The sequence below is a fragment of the Medicago sativa genome, chromosome 4 (assembly GCF_051527215.1).
Source record: "Medicago sativa cultivar Bolivia chromosome 4, Bolivia_mono, whole genome shotgun sequence".
Lineage (NCBI taxonomy): Eukaryota > Viridiplantae > Streptophyta > Magnoliopsida > Fabales > Fabaceae > Medicago > Medicago sativa.
Window position 1 is genome coordinate 81710876 of NC_140752.1, and position 18833 is coordinate 81729708.

The window sequence follows — 18833 nt, forward strand, 5'->3', positions numbered from 1 at the left end:
TATGCAAATTGTTATGTAACTATTCTTAGTGTTCAACATATGCGCAAGACGGACAAAAAAATGTGAAATATTAAAAGCTGAGATGTCTAAAATCATGAAATAAAATCACATTCGGTAATTGAATCAAGATATAGCATCCTTAACAGGGTAATATTTCTAAAAGAACTGGCGAACACAAGGTGTTGAAGTATACCCTAAAGTGATTCAAGAAACCGGAGTTGAGTCAGTATACTGCCGTTCAGTAAACAGCCTACGCTAAATTGATTTAGCAAAAGTGTATTGGCGGAGTAAAATTGAAGGGCTGTACATGCTTTCCGGTGGTGTCAAAAAATATATCGCAAAAAATGGAAAAACTATGTCGACAAAATTCAAAACTGTTCAAAATAATGGGACATCAGTGAGGGGATATTATCATGATGATCCATTGAGAATATATGCTTGGAGAAGGCTCTGAGCTGCTTGAGTTTCATCAGGTGTGCCCGATAAGACAATTTTAGCTCTGTCACTTGTTCCAGGACGAGGTTCATGAAAAACAACCTTGGCACCTGATATCTGATAATAAGAACACAACAAGTTAAAAAGACGGGTTATAAGCTGCCTTCCACAATATCTTTGTAACACATCCATTGCTTATATGAACAATGCCACATATCCAGACAAAAATATGCAAGCACGAGATAATATGATGCAGCCAAAAAATTTAGTTCTTTCAGTATCAATGCATAGTTTCTACTTTTTATCTGGGAACAAACTTTTGAACAAATATCCAATTTTGAAATCATATCAATGTTTATTAGTGTTCACTTAAGCAAGTTCACAATAATTAACACGAGGAGCTTGTAAGCCAGCAAACAAACTGTAAGTTTACGTGTATAAATTTATAGAAGATTAAGATTATGTACCTGTCTCAATTGATCCAGATTGCTACCATTTTCCCCATATACAGAGCCAATAATATCATTGGGAAGCATAATTTCCACAGTTGTACTAGTTATAATGGCAGCGTTACCAATGACAGTGTTACTCCCACTGCAGACCAAAAAATATTAATAATCAGAACATGAAAGTTTGTGACATCTTAGTCCTTCTCCAAACTATTTCAACAACTCATTCAGAAACATTTGTTTCCCTTCTTTTTGATTTTAGGGTGAGGAGTGGTCCTTCTCATTCCATAATTCCGAAGGTTGAGGCCAACAATCAACCTCAACAAGGAATTATAGTGGAATTACACATCACCTACCAATAGGGAACTCTTGGATCCCAGAAAAGTCAAAATTTTATAAAATATAAGATGGTAGTTCAGCGCAAAGATTTGCCACTAGACAGCTAATTACATTGGATAGCTAAATTCTCCAAAGTAAAAAAGACAGTATGAGCTCAATGACACAAACAAGCAATGTCATGCAAGTATACAGTCTGACCAAGTTAAAGGTGTCTCATGCCACATAACTCAACATTGGTTGTGTACCAAACCATAAATATGACTTCCTAGTCATTCAGATCTTTGATCCTATGATACTAAGGAGGCTTATGGTTTGTTCTTCATTAAATTAAATAATTGATTTAATTAAAGCATGTCTTTTGTATTTTGCATGTCACCAACCTGGCAAGTTCTAAGTCACCTTCATGAGGACTCAATCTCCTGCCAGCATCATCAGTATATCTGGAATTTTTCCCACCCACCGCCTGTCATCAAATTTAATCATATAACAAGGGAAAACTTGCAAAGGAAAACCAGTCAATAGAGGGAAAGAGACATACCTTTGGTGCCCATACCCCTGATGAAGCAGAACGACCTGAATTTCGAGAAAGGGTGAGATGATCCATGCTTTGAGATAAAGAATGAATGCTTGGACCATGATTACTGCCAACAGCTGATTGGCCTCCAAGACCAAGAGGAATGGAGTCCCTCGGTCTCCTGTAGGGACCGGTTCCACCACTGTTTTGTGCTATGAGAAAAATATGATCTCGCAGTCTTCTAGTAGCATTATATAATGCATCTCGAACATTTGGAAGTTCACCTGATATCTGAGGGAAAAATGAATGAAGATACAAAAATTAATAAATGTCTGAAGCCACTGCAAGATTTTGATGACTTGGTAAACAAAGTATAGTGATTCACGCACGTTATGAATACTGCATATAGGTGAAAGTAATTGCTTGGATACAATAAAAAACATAGGTTGAATATCATCGCATATTTTACAACCACTACATATTTCACCTAGGAAATCATGCAGATCATCTTTGGAAAGTGTGAAGATCAGATTTCCAGATCATGCATATGCATGAAGAAAAATTGAGCAGCTCCAACACATCAGTTGCAATAACTGATATATGTATGCATCAGGAAGATCATCAATATCATTTTGACTAATATGAAGGTGCTTATAAGGGTACAAGTACATAATAAGATACCAAAACAAAAAAAAAAAAACAGTTGCAACTTATAAATATTACTCTTTCCCTTCATAAAAGAGAAAATAATTTATATTTCAAATAAAGCTTATAAAGGGAAGATGTTTGTTTTGAGGGATAAGTGAATAACATGTATAGACACACCCTAGCTGTTTATTACTTGCAAACAAGTCAAGCATAAGAAGGAGATAAAATACAATTTAAAAAACGATGCAAACAGAGGAAGTAACTAAAACCCTTAACGCTGGAAAAATAAACTAGCCAGCAGATGATCAGACCCGGTCATGTTTCTATTTGGGTTGAGCATAACGTCATAACTATCATAGCAACTATGAGACACATCAAGAACCTAACTTTTAATGTTGAACAGGATACACAATTATATCGAAGCAGTTATGCAAACATATTTCCACCTCTGAAGAGATAGATATTGATATACCAAACAGAAGCCTTGTCAAATACCTCAAAAACAATAGCTGAAACAAATTTTAGATCAAGCTAGACTTTCTATAACAACTATTCCTCCCGCAATAACGATTATTACATATATGGGTCATGTTAACTTGTGCCCTTAGGGCACATGTTAAGGAATCCAAAAAAAGAAATTTTACATTGGAAAACATGATATTTTAACTTTTTAGAAGTTGACTACACAACTTTTGATGCGTATATTTCTTTAATGAGTTCCTTAACATGTGCCCTTAGGGCACAAGTTAACATTTGCCTACATATATTTATCAGGATAAGCCAGAGATGGCTTCAAACTTGTCTGTAGGCCTCAAGCTAAGTCTAACTAGTCTAGAAAACAAACACGAGCTCAAACATATCATATGAAGTATGAACAATCTCTATCTGAGAGAAGTAGTTTCATTCACTAGGCATTAGCCCGGAGAGAACCTTTCACTTTTACTCTCTAGGCAAACTCTTCCCCCCAAATCTGAGTTGAAAGAGCAAAAATCAAGAAACCGACAAGTAAGAAGAATGGGACTGCATTTATATACTTGAGAATAACAATTTTTTTGCAGAATATATATCTTAAAATGATGCAAATGTCACATGATAAAAAGATTGGATTTTTTTGTAGTAAAGAAAAAAGGTGTATCAGGCATCATTAAATTAACATAACGAATCATGAGAGAGCTCTTATTTTAAGGGTAATAAATTTCGTATTTGACTTAACAGAATACACAAAATGACATGTTGAGAAAATAAATAATAAAATCATTTTCAGCATCTTTTGATTGTAAATCTAAAGAATTAATCATCTCCACACCTGTACCACTTGATCATTAAATGATGCACACTTTGGAACTTCACCATTCCGAGTTATTCGGATGCTAGTCCATGTGGCCTTCCGCATTTCTGAGACTATTGCTCCACCTTTCCCTAACAAAACACCCACTTGGTTGGACGGGACTACTAGCTGTGCAGTGACAGATGACTCCTTGTTTGATCGCCAGTCTACCACCTTCTCAATACAACACTCAATAGACCTGCAGAAAACAAGCACAACAGCCTCCTGCGCTGGAGAAAATCTTGATTCGGGATTCTGCCAAAAAAAAAAAACAGAAGCCACCAGCAAAAAGAAAATTAACAAGTACACATAACGACGCACATAAAAGAATACAAGACAGGAAATAAAAGTATAAAAAAACTATTAAATCTGACAAACCTCTAAAGCAGTAATAGTAATTAGCCGATCCTCGCACTCAAATACTGGAGGACCAACACTAATAGTAGCCCCTGTTTCGTTCTGAAGAGCTTTTACAACACTGCCACCTTTCCCAAGCACAGCACCAATCCTATCACCGGAACAAAGAATTCTAAAGGTAACTTCCTGCTTAAGTGCTTCCGGATCCAGAGATGAGACTCTGTTATCTTCAACGGACAACGGATGACTTTTAGAGGGGACACCATTAGACCTGATGGATGAAGTGGGCATTGCAGAGCTCCTCTGCAGACGGAAATCCATATTCAGATCAGTTAAGCCCTCATGTGGAACAGCAGAAGTTTCATACTGAAATGCTTCATGAGGTCTGGTTCCCATCATCTTTGTTCTGTCAAGTGGAGGACAATCTTGAAGCCGTCCAGCGACAGCAACGAGGGCCTTCTTTACAGACGACGCAATGCCTTGTATCTGACAACAATCCAAAATATATATTTACTCAGTATTTAAAAAAAAAAATGATAGCACAGATAAAATCAAAGTTCATTTAGCATATTCAGGTGTCCTTTAACTAGTGAGCTATAAAGGGGTACAAGCTTGTACGTACCCAAAAAGTATCCCAAATCTACGGTGTACCAAAATGAAGTACCCATTAAAAAAACTATTTTGGTAAGTACCACAGGTATCTAACATGTACTGGTGCTGGTATATGCTCAGTACGTGTATAACTATAATTTTGGAGCAGCCCCATGCGATTTGGCAAGACAGCGCGTGAGAGTGTAAATGTATACAAACAATAGTTTATTACACAATTAACCATGTGAGTATTTTATTAATTTCTTTTAAAGCGCTGTTTGTTTAGATTTGCAACTTTGTTGTAAATTTACACATTTTCTATGCCATGCTTTATCATTTAACTACACTAACCAATGTCATAAATGACAATATTTATACAGACAAGAATTTATTAGTATTACACAATTAACTGTCTGAGTATTTTACTTGTTTAGACTTGGAATTTTGTTGGGAAACTTGCACATTTTCCATGTTATGCTTTCCCATTTAACCACACTAACTTATGACATTCTCTTTCTGTCTACATTGAATGAAAATCAAATCCACCATCTCCATTATTGTCTTTCACATATAAAAAATTTCTTATTTGTGCAATGGTAAAGTATTTCCCTGTGACTTAGAGGAGTGGGTTCAAATCATAGAAACAGCTTCTTCACTTGTGATGATAAAACTGCACACATCTATTTCCTCAAACCCCACTTGGTGGAACTGCCCTTTATTGTTCATTAGTCATTACCAAGCGGGGTGTACGCACCAGTTCAGTCAGAGTTCCCTCCTTTAACTGATGCTATTTTTTCAAGAATTATTTTATTTGGATATATAACTATTGAATTCAACTCGGTAGTTATATATCCAAAAGCAATGAATTGTCAGTAGTTCTACAACTTTAACTCATATTTTCGATAAATTTAAGTAGCTTAAATAAAATGATATAGTAGGTGTTTGGTTTGGCGTCTAGGAGGTCCTACACACGTTTCCAAGCCATTCCACTGTTAAAAATAGAAGCTAAAAATACTAGCTTCATTCAAGAAGTGTGTCTAGTGGCCTAAGTACCGCAGAAACAAATAGAGCAATAGAGGTGGTTCATGGTTAGGTCATAGGTCAGATATCCATCCATTAAATGGATCATGGATGCAACAGATTTTTTCAAGAATCCATTGACCAAATGGTTTATTTATCTAGAGATGTGTTATTTTGACACACAAATTTGACAACAAAAATAGACAACAGTTTGTATGATCAACATCGTTCAAATATGTGGTTAATAACATTCAACGTTTGTATAATGAAAATAACAAGGTATCACTACCCATTAATCATCCACTAAACACAATTAGCCATGTTTTTTCAGCTGTTCGAAAACACATATATATACAGTCATTAATCATCCAAATTGTGTTCAAATACACATGATTTCCAAGTGTTCAAATATAAATGATATTCATCAACCAAAATTTTCATCCAAATGTACACTCGTCGGTAATTGAGTTACAACACCTCGTTGTATTCATTGATCATCCACTGAACGTAATTCACCACATATTTAAATTGCGTTGACGATCTAAATTGTAGTCAAAATATGATTTTTAAAGTCAAACTATCTTTTCTCATTATCTAATCCAAAATCAATCAATTTTCTCAAACCTTAATAACTACAAATGCAGACAAAAACATTGATCAAATGTATTAATCAATAACATGCAATATAAAAACAAAAACAATGATTTGAGTAATAATGAGACAAAAAAAAAAAAGTAAGTAAATAACTACCTCAATGATTTCATCAGAAGGTTTAGTACAAGCCGGCAACTTATCATTCAAAACCCTAATTCTACAACCAGTATCAGCCCTAATCTTAGCCACAACCATCCCACCTTTACCAATCACCCCACCAGCCTGACCAGCATTCACAAGCAACCTACAAGAAACCACTCTATCACCAACACCATTTCCATCACTCTCCGCAGCAGCAACATCAAGAATCCTCTCAAACACCTTCAACAAAGCCTCCTGTGGGTTTAAAGAAACATCTCCGTCACCGTTGAGATTAACGATGACGACGATGACACGCTCCGGACAGTCGACCGGCGCGTCGTCGATTCGGATCCTAGCTCCGGTGAGTTGTTGAAGGGATTTGATAACGCAGCCGGATTTTCCGATGAAAGCGCCGATACGTGACGCGTGGCAGAGGAGACGGAAGACGACGTGGCCGTTATTGCGCTTGAAAGTAGTAAATGATGATGATTCTTCAGTGTTGCTTCCCATAGTGATTGGTGATGACAGTTTTCAGTTTTTTTTTTTTTGTTTTTGTAATAAATGAATATGGCGGCGCTGAGTGACGACAGCACCTTAATGTTTTGTTTGTTTGTTGTGTTGTGTTGTTTCAGTTTCAGTTTGTGAGAGCAGTTGCAGAGATTGCGAGAGGGAAGATGAGATAGCGAGCGCGCCGTATTCTTTATTCAATTCTTTTTTTATTTATTTTTTATTTATTATTCATTCAAGATAATTCAAGATATTTTCACACAATTTCCTTCTAAATCATTTTACCTTTTTCTTTTACATTAATGTTGTCAATATTAAATTGCTTTTTAGTCAAAAATAAAAAAACAAAAAACAATAATAAATTTGGTCTAAAGTTTTGTCCAAAATAAATAAATAAATTGGTCTAAAGTAGTTTTGGGTTTGATATATGATACTTGGTGGAAGTTTCGTATCCTTTACATTGTAAAAAAAAATAGTCATGTTAACTAATGTCCTCGAATCTCTAATTAAGGAAACAAAAAAAAGTAAGTTTTACATTGAAGACGATATTCTTTTACACTTTTAAGTATTTTTGAATACACAAGTTTCAAGAAGGTTTTACTATACTTATTTTCTTAACTAGTTGGCATTTTTCTTTCATTTTATTACTCTTAATTTTTTTTATTTGGTTGAGTCAAGCAAAAAATTATTTGGATATTGATATATTAATGTAAAATGATCAACTATTTTTTACTGGATAATCTACTTATTTTTTTTTTATACATAGACGAAATGACAATAATCATTAGAAACTTACGCATGTAAGTGGAGGAGTAGGAGTAAAAAAAAAAACTAAATAAATAGTATAATTTATCATCAAGTCATTTATAGATTTTTTTCGCTTCCAAATATAAACTTTTTTTACCAACTTTAATGTGCATTTATTTCTTAAAAGACTTTTATACCCTTTCATATTTAGGTGAAATGCAATTAATTTTCATGTTTTTTTTTGTGGTGGGCGAAGTTTGAACACTGGATTATTTTTTTTGTGGTGGGCGAAGTTTGAACACTGGACCTTGCATATATTATGCATGGTCCTTACTAATTGAGCTATGCTCACGACGACGCAATTAATTTTCATGTTAGCATATGTGACCCCCCTAAAAAAAATGTTAGCATATGTGAAAAACATTTAATACAGGGTTATATTAGTAAAAAAAAAACTTCCAATTAGCTTATTAAATGAGTCTTATTGGTTTTAATTTTTTTCTTCTTATATAAAACCAAAAAAAATAATATCCACACATTTATTTAATACATTTACACTTATGTAATAATAAATACTTTATTTGTGAAAAAAATCAGTAATAAATACTTTATGGAAAATTAGTAAAAAAACATACTTTATGAAAAAATTATTATGCTGATGCTATTACAATTCAATAAAATATTTTCCTAACATGCCATTTTATTTAGAAAATATTTTTCATTTATATCATATATATTTGATCTTATTATAATCTATTTTTAGTGTGTAATTTAGGTAATAATATATTTAATTGGGATAATAAGACCATGGTAGTTTACGTAATACTAACCAATCATATATGGTAACCTCAAAAAAAAAAAAAAATTCTCACATGGTAATAAATTATTTTTGGGTGTTAATCGGATATCATCTGAGTGTAACAGAGACTAATATCTTGTGTTGGGTAGCGCACCAATGGATGACAAAATTCTTCATCAAAAGAATTAACACTATCGTACTCTCAAGGCTGGATTCAAACTAAAAACACTTTCTGATTAAGCCGAAAGAGATCACTTATTATCTCATTCAAGTGCTATAGAGTCCTCTAAGGTAGAACAAAATAACAAAGATTAAATTTGATATAATTTCATTTTTTTTATCTAGAGAACAAAAGAGCAAAGATTTCCGGTTGTTAGTAACAGACGAAGTGACAAGTTTCATATCAAACTCATACACACAACTTTGAGGATGATGCTCAAATTCGAATGAAGGACGTTTAGCCTAACAATATCCGCATTGCCGATAAAGTTAGACTTTACAAATTCCAACTCATCATTTTATTTGCTTCTCTTTTAAAAATTATACACAACTATTGTATCTCTATATTTGTCTTATGATAAAAAAAAATTGAATATAATTTGGTTTATAGTTCAAAAGGAAATTGAGAAAATGGTAATATTTGAACAACTTTATTTTTAGGGTACAATATTTGAACAACTTTAATGTATTTATGAATTTTAATTGTAACTTTTGAACTAATTGTAACCTTTTTTTAGAAAATATTAAGAGATGGGATCCTCTAAAAAAACTTTCTTTCAAAAAAGGATCCTCTCCAAAAATAATAACTAAAGGATAGGATATGTTGCATATCAATTGATTTTAAACAACACAGTAGAACGGTATACCATCTGGTCACTAATATAAGCAAAAATCCACATTTTAGATACATTCAATTAATGATGTATGTGACATATAATAAAGACTACATACAACATTAATTGAATGTATCTAAAAAGTGAATTTTTGCTTATATTAGTGACCAGAGGGTGTATTTATTTTTATTATGAGTCAAAAAAAATTAAATTACTTGAATAAATGTTAAAAAAATACAATATTATTGTGAAAAGTGTATTCAAAATATGTTATATTTGATTTTTTTTAAGGGATGTGATATTTGAATGTAGTTATGGGTTATATTAAAGAGTAGTTTTATCTCAATGAACTTAGCTCAGACTTATATTGAGTCCATATCAATTAATTAAATAAGTAATTATTCAAATAGAAATCTAATTAGTATTATTCAAAAAGAAATCTATATTTAGAGAGTTATGACATTTAGTTCGTGTTTGGATTGGGGTCTCTGGGGCTTTTCCGTATAACATTGCTGACCATTTTCTTCAATTTACTTATTTGACAGGTGGGTCGGCAACTCGAAGATCATTAATGCAACTCATTTGGCTTTTATGTGTTTGAGTTTTATGGAATGAATGTAATAACAGACTGTTTAACAACAAGGAAAATAATAATATTAGTCATTTGTTGGAAAAGTCAAAATTCACTCGTATTTGTGGATGAAAGCAGCTAATGTCGTTTATGTAGTAGGGGTTCATAGTTGGCTGGCGTGCCCACTTGCTTGTTTGTGCATTGGTTAGTTATGTTTGTTTTGTGGGTTGGACTCTGTTTGTAAACTTTAGTCACTTTCTTTTGGCACGTCTTGTGTTGGAGACGCGACTTCGTTGTTGTTAATATATATTTCATTTTTGCATGTTGATAAATAAAAATAAAAATAAAATTAAGGTTCCAAATTGATGAATAACTAATATACTTATCATAAAGATATTTGCCCACACAATGATATTGGAATATAATTAAACAATAAAATATTCCAACATTTGATTCTTACATTTTAGGGGTAATAGTCATTTTAGTCTTTGGATGTGTAACAGGTAGCCACAATAGTCCCTCAATATATCGAAATTTCAAAATAGTTTCTAATTGTGCACTTCGTTTGTTAAAATAGTCTTTGACATTAAAATAATTCGTTAATATTGTCATATTATTCCTTCAATAGACTTACTAATTGTCATTTCAGTACCTATATGAAAAGAGTTATTGTAAGTATTGGGGGATTATTTTAGCGTCGTTGACTAACAAAGTGCACAATAAAGGACTATTTTGAAATTTTGGTACATTGACGGACTATCGTGACTACTCCTTACACATTTAAGGACTAAAATTACTATTACCCTTTATATTTTATATTAAAAAAAGGCATTTTTGGTGAAAAAGAAATAAAAAGGAGAGGTATTCATTTATGTGTTTACAGCCATATGGTCTAAATAACCATCTCCCAAGAAAAACAGAAGTGAAGAGAAAGAAATATATTAACACAAATGATGGATAAGGCAATACATACAACAGATATAAACAACAACATAGTTACAAATAAGTTAGGAAACATGAAGGTTGAACATTCAAAATTTCAATGCTATAGCATCAAACCTCATAACCAGGATTTACTTTTTGTTGTACGTCTCCATAACTTTCCAACTCTTCCATGTCTTTCAAACTCCCTAAAAAGAGAGGAAGTCTTTGGTGCAGTTTAACTGGTTGAAGAGAAAGAATCCTACTTTTTCCATCGGATCCTCTCCCACCAGCTTGCTCCACGATGAAACTAAGAGGGTTTGCTTCATAAACAAGACGAAGATGGTCCCTCGGATTCATCGCCACACCCCCATACAACAAAGTTCGATGGAGATCAGCTACTAGAGAGCATATATACCTTGCAGAGTACTTCTTAGGATATCTACCTTTTCCTTGTCTCACAGTATCAATATATTTCCTTAAGCCTTCAGGCCAATCAAAATATCTTGCATCATTCACAGAATATATTTGCCCTGAGTGACAAAACAAGAGAGCAGTCAACAACATAAACTTAGGGACTGTATAGGATGGACTTATTTGAACTTATCCGTAGACATGAACATTTGTGAGTTGTGAAACTGTTTGGTTGAGTTTATGGAAACAAATTTTGACAAGTCCATAAGTTGTTTTCAGTGGAAACAACTTTGACATGTCCATAGCCTGTTTTCAGTTTATTTTTATAAGCTCTTCAGGATAGTTTATGAAAACAATTTATAGTTTATGAAAACAATTTATAGTTTATATGAAAATAGTTTAACTTTATTTTATCTTTTGCTATAGACATAGCTTATACATAAGCATTTATATGATAAGCGCTTGTGCTAAAGTGCTAAGTTAAGCTATTTATCAAGAAAGGGCCTTAAATTATAAGCATTAATGTCTACATGAAGTAAGAAAACAATGAAAATAACCAATGAAAGAAAATTAGCCTTATGTAAGATGCTTCCAACATTTGATAATATAACAGAAGATAGGAGTTATAAAATATCTATCAATAGGAAAGTTGATATTAGATCTGTAAATATTTGTGTATATGTCATAATTAAAGTGCATATGTTACCACGGGGAGGAATTTTAATGCTTGGATTTGTCAGAATGAAGTCTCCTGTTGAACGGTCGAGAGTGAATGCATGTGTCCCAGAGCCAAAGGTAATGCAGAGTATAGTTGCAGATGAATAAAGAACATAACCAGAAGCTATCAGCCTATTTCCACTTTGGAGTGAATTCAGCAAAGCCTTCTCCTCTGTGGGCAGATTATCTAGCTCCTCAAGGCGTTTATAAATACCGAAAATTGTACCAGTTGGTATGGATGCATCAATATTTCGAGAACCATCGAGGGGATCTGTCACGACCACATATGGACCATCATCACTTATCCAAGTTGGTGTATCATTTTCTTCAGAAGCCATGACAGCAACTTTTCCAGATTTTTGAAGTGATGACAAGATAATTTCATTCTGCAATAATGCATGGTGGGGATAATTGATGACTCAGATTCTCTTTTTCCTTTTAATAAAGGGTTTTGTTAAGAAAGTAAATTACACAGCCTTTTACATACATAATGGCTAGAAAGAATTTAGATATGACAGTCAACATTCAAGACTAGTATGGTACATCAGTAATGGGTTTAAAAATAGGACCAATTCTGACATAAGATCAAAATTATTAGCCCAACAATCCATTTAACAACATTAATAGAACAGTTTGTCATAATGGAAATATAGGTTATATATCTCATGCAAGACTTACATACATAGACTTGAGTCAAGAATATATAACCTTCAACACACTCTAACATAAGAGTTTCTAAGGATTAATAAGTAGATATATCACTATCAGCAGTCAAGAAATTCTCATGATGATGTTCTACAACTTAGATATAAGGGGTAGCTTACATTAATTTTCGATGAGTGGTTCAACTGATGCACAGATAGAAATAGGCATGAAATGATATGAAACCCTCAATTCTCAAAATTTTGAAGACCCTTGGGGCTTAATTGGTAAGTTATATGAAAACACAAGGATGACTCATTTTCTATTAGGTTTAAATATCGGGTCTAACTAATCCAAACCAATTCGTAGAGTGACGAGTATCACTTTGTTGGATGACTCGAATGGATAGACTAACGCTATACAATATTTTTATATTTGGCCTAATTCAACTATACAAGGCCGACCTAGATGACTTATTTTCTAATAAGTTTTAGTATCAGATTTAACCCATCTCTACAAAACCAGCTTGTTACAAAGGTAATTTGGTGGATGACATGAATAGATAGACTCTAATGCTATAGTTGATCTAATTCATGCTTACAAAACCGACTTTTAAAGTGTTTTTTATACCTAATTTATGCTATATTGAGTTAATGTCCCCGTGAGCTTAGCTCAGTGGGTAGGAACATATATACAGGGGCCGAGTTCGAACCCTGACACACCACTTATTCTTCTTCTTAAGAGAATTTCTAGCCATTGTGGCTACTTGACAAAAAAAAAAAGTTTTTCCCAATATTTTCAACCACCGATTTTGTCATGATTCCCAATTAACAACAACACACAAACACAACGAAAAAACATGACAAAACTAACCAAGACAATCAAAAAGGGAAAAAAAAATCATCCAAACTCATGGAATTCAATAGAGAAGAAAAACACACCGATATAATATCAAGAGGCTTTGGAGCATCCCTATCAGAACCACTATTTGGCATATCAATGGTATAATTGAAAGGAGAAGCTATAAGAGCTGCAATTCTCTTACAAGCATACTGTATATGATCAATCAAAATCACCAAATCATCATTCACACCAATTCCACCTCCTTTACCTACATACTCCATCAATGTAACAGACCCATCATCACTTGCTACTGTTGATGAAGATGAGGAAGAAGTACCTAAGACTGATAGTGGTTTTACTCTTGTTACTGAAGCCATTGTTGGAGTGAAGAAAAGGGTTGGAATTTTTGGTTGGAAAGTTTGAAGCTTTGGTCGGAAGGTGATGAGTTGATAGAAGGGTGTTGTTGTTGCTGCTGACTGCATAGTGTCAAAACTTATCCAAGTTTCATCGGAATGTTTTCATTTTCATTTGGGCACACATTTTCCTCCTTTTTTGGGAGTTGCTCAAATACATGGATACCAAAAATTTTAAGCATACAAAAAGATACTCCCTCCCTTTTAAAATGAGTGTCGTTTTACCTAAAAAAAATTTGTTTCAAAATGAATGTCGTTTTCGGTTTTCAATGCAATAATAACTTTTTCTTTTCAATTGTACCCTTCAATTAATACTATGTTACACTACTTCCAAAGTATTATTTTTTCTTTAATGAAAAACAAACCAATAATTGATTAGGATAATTTGGTAAAATTGATATGACATTTGACTACTTTATTCCATTTCTTAATCTGTGTGCAATTGGCTAAAGCGACACTCATTTTAAAACGGAGGGAGTAATAATATAATACTAATATCTAAATTATTATAGGTAAAAGGAAACTTTGTTTAGTCATAATATTTTTTTATTTATTTATTTTAATCATATAAATCAGTGATTAAAAATTCACTTATTAAAGTGATAAATAAAGAATCTATGATTCAAACCTGACCTTAGATACTACAATATCTCCCAAATCAACTCAGCTATATTCATGGAACAATTTTATCCTCTTTTTATTTTATGTTTGTTTTCAAATGTACGTGGTTGACTTGAAATTTTAAAGTTTGCTCCTTTCAAGGTTTTAGATTCGTTCGATTCTTTCAAATGTCAATTTCGGTGGACAAGTCCATACAAGCTTTGTTTTAGCTTTAAACGGAACCTACAAGTGGACAGTGCGATTGATCTCTTCGAATTAATCGATTGTTTGACCAGATACCGAATTTTTTTTAAAAAAAATATATGTGTCTGAATATTTATGATCAACAAAATATTTTTTCTCTAAAAAAAAACCAAATATTTTTTATAAATAAAAAAATAAGTTAACTTAGTACTTTATCTCATAAAATAGTAACGTGTGCATATCGAAATGACTTTTTTTTTTTATAATACGACAACGGCTCTGTTTGGTAAAAACAGCGGATAGCTGATAGCTTTTAGCTGATAAGCTAGCTGATGACTGATGACTGATAAGCTAGTTGAAGTGTTTGGTAAAATTAGCGGTTTAACTAGCTGATAAATGTAAAATGACATAAAAGGGTATTATTAATTCAAAATATAAAGTTTATATAACTTGATATTTAAATATTCAGAAATTCTTAATTTAATTTTGTTTTTTAAAAAGTAATTGAAATTTATAAATTTAATATATCTTTTATATTGTAAATTAAATTTTATTCACTAAAAAATTTATTTAAGTATAACGAGGTATATATACTTTTTTGTCAACGGAGGTATATATATTTTTTGTCAACAACATAAGGCAAAAGAGATAAATGGAGGTATTTGGTAAAAAAAAAAAAAAAAGGAAGATAAATGGAGGTATATATTGTCAGCAACATAAGGCAAAAGATAAATGGAGGTATATATATTGTCAGCAACATAAGGCAAGTGAGATAAATAATATTTGTCAAAAAAAATAAATAATAATAACGAGGGATGTATATTTATTAGGAAAAAAAACGAGGGATGTATATTAGAGAATTGTAGGTTTGAATTAAATTATAATAAAAGGGTAAAAATGGATTTTAGATAAAAACAATAGGGGTAAAAGTGGAAGAAAATATGAGAAGTTATAAGCTATAAGCTTAAACGCTACTTGGAATAGCTTCTGAAAAATAGCTTATAAGCTCGTGAAATAAGCTATAAGCTCATGGTCAAAAAGTGTTACCAAACAGAGCTTTTTTTGTCAAATGAGCTTATAAGCTAAAAGCTCTTTTTTGGTGTTTACCAAACAGACCCTAACACTCCTCAATTAAAAATGGCCAAAAACACAAGCAGAAATCATACCATAATGTTTTTTTACAAGTAATCAAACCATAGTTGGAATGATGTTAACTCTCTTACTAATATTATAAGGTCATGTTAACTAATGTTCCTGAGACATTTGTAATGAAAATAAAAATAAATAAATTTTGTATTAAAAAAATATTTTTTTATATTTGAACATATTTTTTTTAGATAATATTTTTAAGAGGTTGACTACACAAATTTTAAAATAATTTTACTATATTTAATTTCTTAACACGTTGCTCATAGCACTTATTTTGAGCTAAACAACTTCAAGAAAATGAACTTATATTATAAAGTTAAAAAACATTTTATTTAAAGTCGTCACGAAATCTTTGACTCGTAACATTTTACAGGATGGTACGAGATCCAATTCCAACTACTCAATTGCAGTGTAGACTATGAGTGCACAAATTGTTGTTATATTCCATTTCCAACTTGTGTTCTTAGTTCTTACTCTTAGTCAATAGTCATCGTTTAAAATTCAAAAACGTGTTCGTTTACAATTAACTTAACGTTGATCATTTGAGCTCTTAAAATATCTTGAACTTGATAATATATATATGAATAAAAAAGTGGAACGGAAAAAGAGTGTTTATTAGTTTCAAAGATTCAATGTTACGTCTTTAACATTTTTTCCTTATTTTATTTGAGAAAATATTAAATTAACATGTAAAGTTAGATAATTTTAGCGGCTAGTGACTTAGGTGGACTACTCGGAGTCTCCTGACTTTTCCATTGCATTAAAAAGAGTCACGGATATAACATTATCTAATGCTATATGATTTTGGTGTGACACTGAAATTAAACACATTCACGTATTATTTCCTTGTCATCTCTGGCTGAGAAGTAAGTGAAAACAAACCAAGATGGTGTCTCATACAGTTGAACTTTTGAAGAACGAGATTCCTCTAGAGCAAGAATCAGTGGTTTTAGCTGAAGACACTGTAAATGGTCTTGTTCTTGTCGATATCATAAATGGCTTCTGCACAGTTGGTGCTGGAAATCTGGTATCTAAATAACTTTCTTAAATTCTTTTTCATTCACGGAGACTTTAATTTTCTAAAGCAGTTGCACGGTGCAGTTGCACGGTGCAGTTGCATGTAGAACCAACAGATCAAGACTTGATCCAATAGTTCTACATGCTATTACACTGTGCAACAACTTTGGAAGATCCATATACTTGTTTTTTAATTGCTTCTCAATTTTGATAAATTAGAATATTCTTTTGTGAAATCTTCATAATATAGTAGTAGTATAGTCTTTATAAATTTGATGCTCGCACACTTGAAGTGGATGAAATTCAAGACTTAAGAGATGAATGATATTTATATTTTTTTCAGGCACCAAGGGAGTCCAATAGGCAAATTTCAGAAATGATCAATGAATCAGCAAGGCTAGCTAGACTATTCTGTGAGAAGAAATTGCCAATTATGGTTTTCCTTGATTCTCACCAACCTAACAAGCCAGAGGACCCTTACCCCCCTCATTGTATTGCTGGGACTGATGAATCAAATTTAGTTCCAGGTTCAATTAGCATTTATTGACATGTTTTTTAATTTTTTAAATATGATTTCACTACTATTTTTTTTTTTTAATTACTGTCTTGTATTTTAATAATTGTGGAATTTTGTAGCGTTGAAATGGCTAGAGAATGAAACCAATGTAACAATCAGACGTAAGGATTGTTTTGATGGATACGTTGGCTCAATGGAAGAAGATGGTTCAAATGTTTTTGTAGATTGGGTGAAGAAGAATAAGATCAAAACTGTGAGTATACTCCCTCCGGTCACTATTATAAGAAAAAGATATTTTTTAGATTCATTGAGTAATTCATGTATTTGGTGTTACATGAATTGATTAATGAATCTAAAAAGTAACTTTTTACTTATAATAGTGACTAAAGGGAGTAACTTTAATTTTCAATTTTAGTGTGACTGTTAATTATGATCTTCCAAATTCTAATACTAATGTGTATCATCTTGAATATCTTACTAAAATCAGTAATTAATTTGTTTATTTATGGGTAATTGGTGAATTGAAGATGGTGGTGGTAGGTGTATGCACAGATATATGTGTTCTGGATTTTGTATGCTCCACAATGTCAGCTAAAAACCGTGGTTTTCTCAAGCCTCTAGAAAATGTGGTGGTATATTCAAATGCTTGTGCTACCTTCAACGTCCCTCTTGAAGTAGCCACAAATATCAAAGGAGCTTTAGCCCATCCTCAGGTACATGCCTGCATGTGTTACAATTATAAACTGTTAATTAGTTTGGATTTTTCTTTTCCTTTCTGTTTTTTAGTTATAGATTATAGTAAAAAAAAATATAAAAAATCTATTCCTTCATTTGTTATACAATTTTTTTGTAAAAAGAGAAATAAAAATGTGATACTGTTTTAATTATAAATTTTAAAAGTAAAACAGAGAATATTTCCTCTCAACAACATGTTCTCAAAATGTGTGCTGAACATCTTTACTCCAAAAGTAATATGCTAACTAATGCATTTTTTTTGCAGGAGTTTATGCATCATGTAGGTCTGTATATGGCCAAAGAACGTGGAGCCAAGATAGCGAAGGAAGTGATGTTTGATGCAGCAGAGAAGATATAACCCTGTTATGGGGCGTAGCCCTTCTAAATAAAACTCTCCATGATACTGATTAAGGTTTGGTTGATCTAAATAAGAAGCAAATGGTCGTAGGTGACATACCATCATGTATGTAAAGTATAAGCATGATCCTTAGCCCCCCACCCCACCCCACCCCCCACACTCCCCATGGCATTTTAACTAGGACCGTATGTACGTCTTGTGAAAGTCTAAATTTCTGCAGTAGAATGCATATTCACAAGACGGGTGTATCACAATTGGTTAGTACAATACAACATAAATAAAGAACTCTATCATTAGAAGTTACTATCCCAATACATTTTATTGCCTCTCGATAATACACACGCGCGACGCACACACTCTCTCTAGTCCTAAAAATAAACCTTGATTATCGAAAGAAAAAAAATGTAAAGTAATGCTTCTGCCTTACTAGG

At 32.4% G+C, this 18833-nt stretch overlaps 3 protein-coding genes across 3 annotated transcripts; 1 reads left to right on the forward strand and 2 right to left on the reverse strand.

The window, feature by feature from the left end:
• Nucleotides 1-85: 85 nt before the first annotated feature.
• Nucleotides 86-7086, reverse strand: LOC146932622 (KH domain-containing protein HEN4-like). The gene is made up of 7 exons (XM_085704348.1): nucleotides 6431-7086; nucleotides 4091-4555; nucleotides 3692-3967; nucleotides 1762-2028; nucleotides 1604-1686; nucleotides 903-1029; nucleotides 86-552 (listed from the first exon to the last, which is right to left on the reverse strand). Exons 1-7 carry the CDS (start codon nucleotides 6923-6925, stop codon nucleotides 412-414), a joined length of 1854 nt encoding a protein of 617 aa, XP_085560474.1. The 5' UTR covers nucleotides 6926-7086; the 3' UTR covers nucleotides 86-411.
• A 3709-nt stretch (nucleotides 7087-10795) lies between these two features.
• On the reverse strand, nucleotides 10796-13947 carry LOC146932623 (Inositol monophosphatase family protein). Its single transcript, XM_085704351.1, has 3 exons — nucleotides 13508-13947; nucleotides 11914-12310; nucleotides 10796-11326 (listed from the first exon to the last, which is right to left on the reverse strand). Exons 1-3 carry the CDS (start codon nucleotides 13889-13891, stop codon nucleotides 10926-10928), a joined length of 1182 nt encoding a protein of 393 aa, XP_085560477.1. The 5' UTR covers nucleotides 13892-13947; the 3' UTR covers nucleotides 10796-10925.
• Nucleotides 13948-16565: 2618 nt separating this feature from the next.
• On the forward strand, nucleotides 16566-18701 carry LOC146932624 (nicotinamidase 1-like). The gene is made up of 5 exons (XM_085704356.1): nucleotides 16566-16802; nucleotides 17136-17319; nucleotides 17429-17562; nucleotides 17837-18022; nucleotides 18310-18701. The coding sequence occupies exons 1-5, from the start codon at nucleotides 16662-16664 to the stop codon at nucleotides 18400-18402; spliced, it is 738 nt and encodes a 245-aa protein (XP_085560482.1). The 5' UTR covers nucleotides 16566-16661; the 3' UTR covers nucleotides 18403-18701.
• Nucleotides 18702-18833: the final 132 nt, after the last annotated feature.